This window comes from Pseudorasbora parva, chromosome 4 (assembly GCF_024679245.1).
Source record: "Pseudorasbora parva isolate DD20220531a chromosome 4, ASM2467924v1, whole genome shotgun sequence".
NCBI classification, from domain to species: domain Eukaryota; kingdom Metazoa; phylum Chordata; class Actinopteri; order Cypriniformes; family Gobionidae; genus Pseudorasbora; species Pseudorasbora parva.
Window position 1 is genome coordinate 55696754 of NC_090175.1, and position 7669 is coordinate 55704422.

The 7669-nt window shown below is 39.2% G+C and overlaps 1 protein-coding gene across 2 annotated transcripts; it reads left to right on the top strand.

Annotated features, from left to right (window-relative positions):
- The first annotated feature begins 2138 nt into the window (after nt 1–2138).
- Nucleotides 2139–7338, top strand: LOC137073599 (uncharacterized). 2 transcript variants are annotated; one of them, XM_067442266.1, is made up of 7 exons: nt 2139–2314; nt 3312–3611; nt 3904–4161; nt 4314–4574; nt 4815–5072; nt 5222–5310; nt 5530–7338. In XM_067442266.1, the coding sequence occupies exons 1-6, from the start codon at nt 2251–2253 to the stop codon at nt 5296–5298; spliced, it is 1218 nt and encodes a 405-aa protein (XP_067298367.1). In that variant the 5' UTR covers nt 2139–2250; the 3' UTR covers nt 5299–5310; nt 5530–7338. The 2 variants fall into 2 exon arrangements, with proteins under 2 accessions (XP_067298367.1, XP_067298368.1); XM_067442267.1 differs by lacking the exon at nt 5222–5310.
- Nucleotides 7339–7669: the final 331 nt, after the last annotated feature.

Sequence of the window (7669 nt, forward strand, 5' to 3'; positions counted from 1 at the left end):
GATATATAAAAGGTCATGGTAATATATGAATATCCTGTAAGTTTCAGAGCTGAAAACTTTCTTGTTAGTCAAAGAAAAGGGACATTCTAAAACGCTTAACGTGAAAAACGCTTAACGTGGCTTAATGCACTAAGACAGTGTTAAAAACACACCAAACTCAGGAAATATCATATTAATGAAGTATACTATGCACAAAAAATCAGATGAGCCCAGAATATGAACGCAACGCGTTTTATTACACGTTAAGCGTTTTTCTCCCATAGAAAACCATTATAAGAAAACGCTTAACGTGGCTTAATGCACTAAGACAGTGTTAAAAACACACCTAACTCAGGAAATAAAATATTAATAAAGTATACTATGCACAAAAAAATCAGGTGAGCCCGTGTAATAAAACACGTTGCGTTCATATTCTGGGCTCACCTGATTTTTTTGTGCATAGTATAATTTATTAATATTATATTTCCTGAGTTTGGTGTATTTTTAACACTGTCTTAGTGCATTAAGCCACGTTAAGCGTTTTAGAATGTCCCAAAGAAAAGCTTTTATAGACACCAGGCTCAGCAAACGGTCCTGTGCTTTATACTGACGTCAGTGCGAGACGAAGCACCGCCTCTTCCGGCGTCTAATCCTTTAGCCCCGCCCACCGACTCATGGAGGGCTCGTGCTAGCTGCTCAACATCAATAAATATGCAGAGGAATATTAAAATATTGCGCTATTCCTGGTTGTGGAAGAACACAGTCGCTGCATAAGCTTCCTTCTGATCCTAATATTAGGAATGAGTGGTTGAACTTTATTTTTAATGAAGTTCCAGCTGACGTGGGGAAGACATGTTCACTTCAGTTCACTGCGGGATCGTTTGCAAACCAATCTCCAGGCGATGCTGGATTTGGATCCGACAGGAATGTTGCAACACACTTATGTGAGTAAAACGTGTTTTTATATGTAATAGTATTGCATTGTTATAGATCGTTTTGCGTATATATGTACGTGTCTAGCAGAGCATACATTTAGCACGCTGGACTCAGACACGTATGGGCCATCGCTCGCAAAGCCCAGCAGGCCGATGAGTCTCATTATATTGCGCTTTAATTCTCTCTCAAGTTGACATCTGAACGGCAGCACGCATGCCGAACGTGTATGTGTGTGTGTGCGGTTCACGCTTATATCGTCCGATCTTGCAGACTATGTCTAATATAAAATTAAATAGTCCAATCAGTCGCGGGTCGATGAGAAATAAAATATTGTGTTGTTTGATAAAGATGTTTACGAGCCCTGTGATCGAGAAAATCATTCTGGTTGCCGCTTCTCCCTCATTCTCTCCTCTCTCATGTGAACTGACAGGGGAGCTTAAGCTCATTAAATATGCAAATCTTATCCAATCCTAGCCGTGGGCGTTTCCTTCCAAGTCTCCAGTGCTGCACGCCCATCAGAACCATAGATCATAAAAAAATATGGACGACTCGACATCATCCGTTTCTGCTCGGCAGATTTGAAGCTTTCAGGCGGCCTGCACGGCGCTGACATCTTGGGACCGAGTCTGCGCAGTAGAGGGCAGGAAGTACAGTCGCGATATCAAAAGCCCACCCACACTCTGGCAGATGCAGAACAATGAATTATGTTCACATAACTGTGAAATAAACAGTTATGGAATGTAGAAATTAAAGCTAAAGCTCCAATCTGCTCCCAAAAATCCCGAAAAAAAAGTCTGTTAGTGCCTCACTCAGAGAAGACATGGATCTAAGCTGTCAATCATGTCGTCACACACCCGCTTTTATAGCATCAAATAACTAACTAAAACTAAACTTATTTAAAAAACAAACACTTGAAACGGAATCATCGTGATGATAACTGCCTACTACTTACTTTGGGAAAAAAATATTTGAAGTGTAATTTGATTGTTTAGTTTACCTCGCGTCCATTAGAAAACACGGAAGTGCGGCTATACTGGCACCGGTCACCGGTCCTGAGGCGCGAAAGCTTCAGTTTCTGAGAGGGTGCTGCAGGCTTGGGATCTGTGGTTCTGCCAATGGTTATTATTGGAGCGTACGTGTCACCCCACCCCATCGACTAGACTGCACTCTGGGCGTACTTAGCCCTTTTTCTTAGTTAATTTTTAACACATTTACCACATGAATTACCACTAGTTTTCTACTTCCTTGTAGCCTATTTTCTCATTCTGGCGTGTTCACATGTCTGAGCAAAATCTAGAAGAAAAGTTAAACAAAGTGTAGTTTTTAATTATAAAAATGTCACTTCGACGTTTGATGGTGGTCTCCGTCGTTGTGTTCTTCACCACAGAAGCTGTTTCAGGTGAGTTTTTAATTTTTAATCGGTACTGACACGACGTGGCCGATTAAAACAGTTGTAAGTTGCAGTGGTGGAAAGAGTACTGAAAAAGCATACTCAAGTAGAAGTACTGTTACTTGTAAAAAATCTAATTTAAGTAGAGTAAAACTGTCCTAAATACTACTCAAAGTAGGAGTAATAAGTAGCCCTTTTAAAAGTACTCAAGAGTAGTGAGTATTATGCTATGAATGTTATTCCATCTTATACCCTGCAAATTAAAAATGTAGATTACTCTTTTATGGATTATTTACAGTAAGAACAAAAAACATATCACCAAAAAAAAATTCAATATTTCTTTCTGTATTTTTGTGTGTGACTGTTATCACTAAAAATACAGCTTTGTAATATTTGAGAAATCAACCAATAATCTGGTAACATTTAAGACAACAATTCAGTTTTCACCATTGATTATTTTTGCTTAATTTTTTTTTTTTGCTGATTATTCTTTGTTACCCTTAAAGCTACACTGTGTAACTTTTTTAGTTTATTCTTAGCTAAAAACACTTAGTTCTTTCAAAAATATACGTGCTCATTAATGTATATTTACTTCTTTCAAGTAATAAAGTATTCTCGTAAGGTTATAATATGCCATTGAAAATACATACGGGTGAGGGGTTTGAATGCCGGTCGCCATGTTGCCCCTCCATCTTGAAAGTACATTAGCCAAAGAGGGACATACCCGTAAATTCAAGCTTCGCTTTTCGCATTTTAACACTCGATGGCACTCATTGACGAGGTCGAACTGGAAGCCATGTTAATCTTGGACTAAATCGGCCACCATAGGAGTTTAAACGAAATCGGAATTGAGAGGAACAGAAACTAATATTCACTGGATTGTCACCGCTAGATGGGGGGAAATATCAAACAGTGTAGCTTTAAGCCAGGGCTACATGGCCAGGCACCCGTTCGACCCAATGCTTGTTGAATGTTGACTAACACACTCTCATATTTTATCCATCAGGTGAAGATGTGATGAAAGCAGTGGGTGATCAAGTTTCTTTTCGTCCAGACAAACCTCTTCCTCCTTCTGTCAGCAGCATTATCTGGAAACACAGAAGGGGCACTGATGTTATTAAGGCGATTGAATGGGATGTAGAAGATGGTTTTAAAACCCCAAATCTGAGATTTAAAGACATCACAACTCTTGATAAAGAGACTGGACAAATCACTATTACTCAATTAAATTTCAATCATATTGGAGTTTATTCCATTGACCTCAACAGTAAAGAGCAGGAACAGAGATTCACCTTGACTGTTAAGGGTGAGTGAATATTGATTATATCAATTATCAATAATGTAAAGGCATCATATTATTGCTTGTTTGTACTTAGCTTCACATACAGAAAAACAATGTCATTGTACAATAATACCATCATTCATATACTCCAAAAACAGTGTATAGTATTATATAACTTTTTTGTTAGTTATGGTTTGCATAATATTACATCATTTTATGGTATACTGTTACAAGACTAGTCTAGTGTAGTTGTTTGATTTGATGACGTTTTTTTTCTGTGGACTGAACGTTCATAGTTTAATTGTTGCTTTCACAGAGCGTGTCCCCAGACCTGTGATAGAGCTAGAGAAGACTAGTAACCCTGATGTTGTGTATTTGACATGCAAATACAATGAAATGATCATCTGGAAGAATTCTGCTGGAGAAACACTGAAGGGTTCACCAATCTCTCCAATAGGAGAGTCCATCACAGTTGAAAAAAATGGAAATCTGGAAAACTTCTACACCTGCACACTCGATAACGGCGTGAGTCAAGAGACCAGTGCTCCGGTCTATGAGAGAGATCTGTTTAAAGGTGAGACGCTGGAGGGACAATAATCACATAATCTGAATGAATGGAAATGTTGTTTTTCTTTAGATTATGCTGTACTTTTTTTTGTAAATAGTAGATTGATTTTGATTTTGTCTGTGGACTGAACGTTCATAGTTTCATTGTTGCTTTCACAGAGCGTGTCCCCAAACCTGTAATAGAGCTAGAGAAGATAAAAAATAACCCTGATGTTGTGTATTTGACATGCAAATACAACGAACCAATAATCTGGAAGAATTCTGCTGGAGAAACACTGAAGGGTTCACCAATCTCTCCAATAGGAGAGTCCATCACAGTTGAAAAGAATGGAAATCTGGAAAACTTCTACACCTGCACACTCGATAACGGCGCGAGTCAAGAGACCAGTGCTCCGGTCTATGAGAGAGATCTGTTTAAAGGTGAGACGCTGGAGGGACACTAGTCACATAATCTGAATGAATGGAAATGTTGTTTTTCTTTAGATTATGCTGTACTTTTTTTTGTTAGTTATGGTTTGCATAAAATTACATCATTTGCATAAAGATATTACATAATTTAACAATGATACACTGTTACAAGACTTTTTCCAAGGATATAATAGATTGATTTTGATTTTGTCTGTGGACTGAACGTTCATAGTTTAATTGTTGCTTTCACAGAGCGTGTCCCCAGACCTGTGATAGAGCTAGAGAAGACTAGTAACCCTGATGTTGTGTATTTGACATGCAAATACAATGAACCAATAATCTGGAAGAATTCTGCTGGAGAAACACTGAAGGGTTTAGCACTTCATCCGATAGGAGAGGCCATCACAGTTGAAAAGAATGGAGATCCGGAAAACTTCTACACCTGCACACTCGATAACGGCGTGAGTCAAGAGACCAGTGATCCGGTCTATGAGAGAGATCTGTTTAAAGGTGAGACGCTGGATGGAAGCTAACGACATAATCTGATGAAATATACTTTTTCCTAAGATTATGCCTAAAATCACGTAATTTATTATAATAGTTTAATGTGTGTTCCAAGGATTGGTTTCATAGCCATAACATCTTTTTCCCCTCATTAGCATCAAACAAAGGATGTGTCGCCGCACCTGTCATTCCTTCAGTGACTATGATTATTATTATAATGCTTTTCCTATGATTGCTGTTCACGGTAAGACAACTATTGTGTTTAATCTTTTAATCTGTTTTCATCTGAGCTTATCATTTGCTCAAAACAAACATTTCACCATTCATTAACTCGAGTCATTTTACGATACATCTGTAGTAATAAAGTTGATAATGATTTCCTGTGGACTGTATTTTTCTTTATGGAAAATCATTACTATTTCTTTTATAATGTAATAAAACAATTGTACGGTTTTCCCCTCAGAAATATCAGCTGTGAGTGTGTGATGGACGCGTCTCACCATGGACTCTGAATCCCAGCTTTACTGAATCATCTGGAGCTCTGAACCGTCTGTTCTTCATCACTTTAACTGTTGCTTTTTGACCTTTCTGTTTGCTGGGACCAAATGGCAACTTCTCCCAGTGTCTCTTGAAGCCAATACGAAAGTGACTTAAACTGTAATTCATCGACTGGCCACTATGGACATGGACAGGCTCCAGAAGGAGCAGAATCTCATTGAGTCCAATGTTAAAATGCCCAACTTTACAGCAGAAAAACATGTTAACAGTCTTGTAAAAATTGCAATATCATCCAACTGCGGCCACAAATGGGCATTATCGTGCTGGTGGGGGTTACCGTATTCGCAGACTGGAACGCCCCCTTCTTCTTCTTCTTCCTCGCATCTTCTGCTGAACTTCTAGCTGTCAACATCCAGATTAATATGTTCAACATTCGCTAGTTAGTTTTTCTCAGACAGAAGCTTCAAAATAAGATCTAGCATCTTGCAACATGTCATCATGACTTGGCGTAAACATACACGCCACTTGGCTTTAGAAAGTTTGTATATCTGTGCGCATTTTGAGCTATCCGCGTGTATGTCTACGCCGTGTGTTTCAGCGTGAATGTCCATCATCCCCGCATGTGATTTCACATGTATGTCTATGCCGAAACAAACCATTGTGTGTGTGTGTGTCCACAATGTAAATGGATTTATAAACGTACTCAATTATGTTTTTTTGAAAATGTAAAAATGCAGAATGTTTCTTGTGATGGGTAGGTTTAGGGATCAGGGTTGGGTGCAGGCAATCGTTGTGATTGACATGGCCAATGAAAATGTTAAGAGTCAGTTGCAGGGCATTTCCTCTGAACTGGTTTGGGGGGAGAAATCACGCATATGGAAGGGGAAATGACATCATACCCAGTGTGCCTTGAGAGACTCATCGCGATTGGTCGATGAGACGCTACCAGGAACGCCCAATAGGCGTTTTTGTTTTATGACGCGAACGCCCAAGCCACAGCTGGACCCTTCTCAAAAATTGTGGTTTTGGTCTATATGGCTAATTTTGCCCTTCATGACAACAGTGAGGGGGTGAATTTTTTTTTATAACTCAGTTATTTACATTATATAAAGCCTTAAAGATCTCCATAATTAAGGGCGTGGTCACTTTGAGTGACAGGTGGATTGCCGTTTGTCTGTTGTCATTGTCACCTCAGCTCCGCCCACGTCCTGCCTCTTTGCCTATTTACTGTTATCTGGGAGTGATGCACTACCAAGATGACAACGGCCAGGTTTGAGGCTTTAAAAACTGTTCTTCAGAACCCTGTGCTGGAGGAAAGATTAAGTGTCTAATTCTGTTTAAAGGTCCCATAGCATGGATTGTTTTATTATTTTATAATGTTTCCTGGGGTGTACTTATATTGTTTGTTTTACCATATCAAAAAATGTCATAATTTAGAAATAAAAGGCATTTTTTCTATACTGATATTAGCCCTCTGTCTGGAATGCTTTGTTTTCAGAGGCGTGTCTGCTGTGAGTCTTCAGTGAAAACACCCACTGTTGTGATTGGCTGACATCTTTCCATTTGAAATGAGATTACGTGCGGAGGGGGCGTGGTTTAGTCAGGGGCGAGCAGGAGAGCAGCTGCAGCGCTGCCAGTCAAGAGAGATGGACCCTGCGTCCCAACTCGCATACTATCCATACTAAATAGTATTCGAAAATAGGATTAGTATGTCCCAAATTATATTATGTAGAAAAGAGTATTCCAAAGATACCCGGATGGTTTACTATTTTCGGTCCGAATTCAAAGTATAGATCCCATTGACTCCCATTCATTTTTGAGTCACTTTGACAGTGAATAACTACATATGAGGCGTTTAAAGACTCCATTTGCCCAGTGGTTATTTCTAAAAAAACACGACAATGCATAAAAGGCTCCATTACCTTGTATCTTACACTAAGCAGTTTTTGTAAAAATAGGCTAACTATTGCGTCATAACCAACGCGACTCTGTCTCACAGTTGAGAAATTACCGTATAGACCTGAGGAGACGCTCGCAGGCAATCTTTTACTGTCTATGAGGCAGTCGGGGGGACGTGGAGACATAAAGTCTGATAAAGTCAAGGG

Bases quoted from the DNA above. Each gene is read 5' to 3' on its own strand.
- LOC137073599 (XM_067442266.1), top strand. From the start codon at position 2,251: ATGTCACTTCGACGTTTGATGGTGGTCTCCGTCGTTGTGTTCTTCACC. The intron at 3,612-3,903 runs GTGAGTGAATAT...TTGCTTTCACAG, and splicing joins ATTCACCTTGACTGTTAAGG to AGCGTGTCCCCAGACCTGTG. The intron at 4,575-4,814 runs GTGAGACGCTGG...TTGCTTTCACAG, and splicing joins TGAGAGAGATCTGTTTAAAG to AGCGTGTCCCCAGACCTGTG.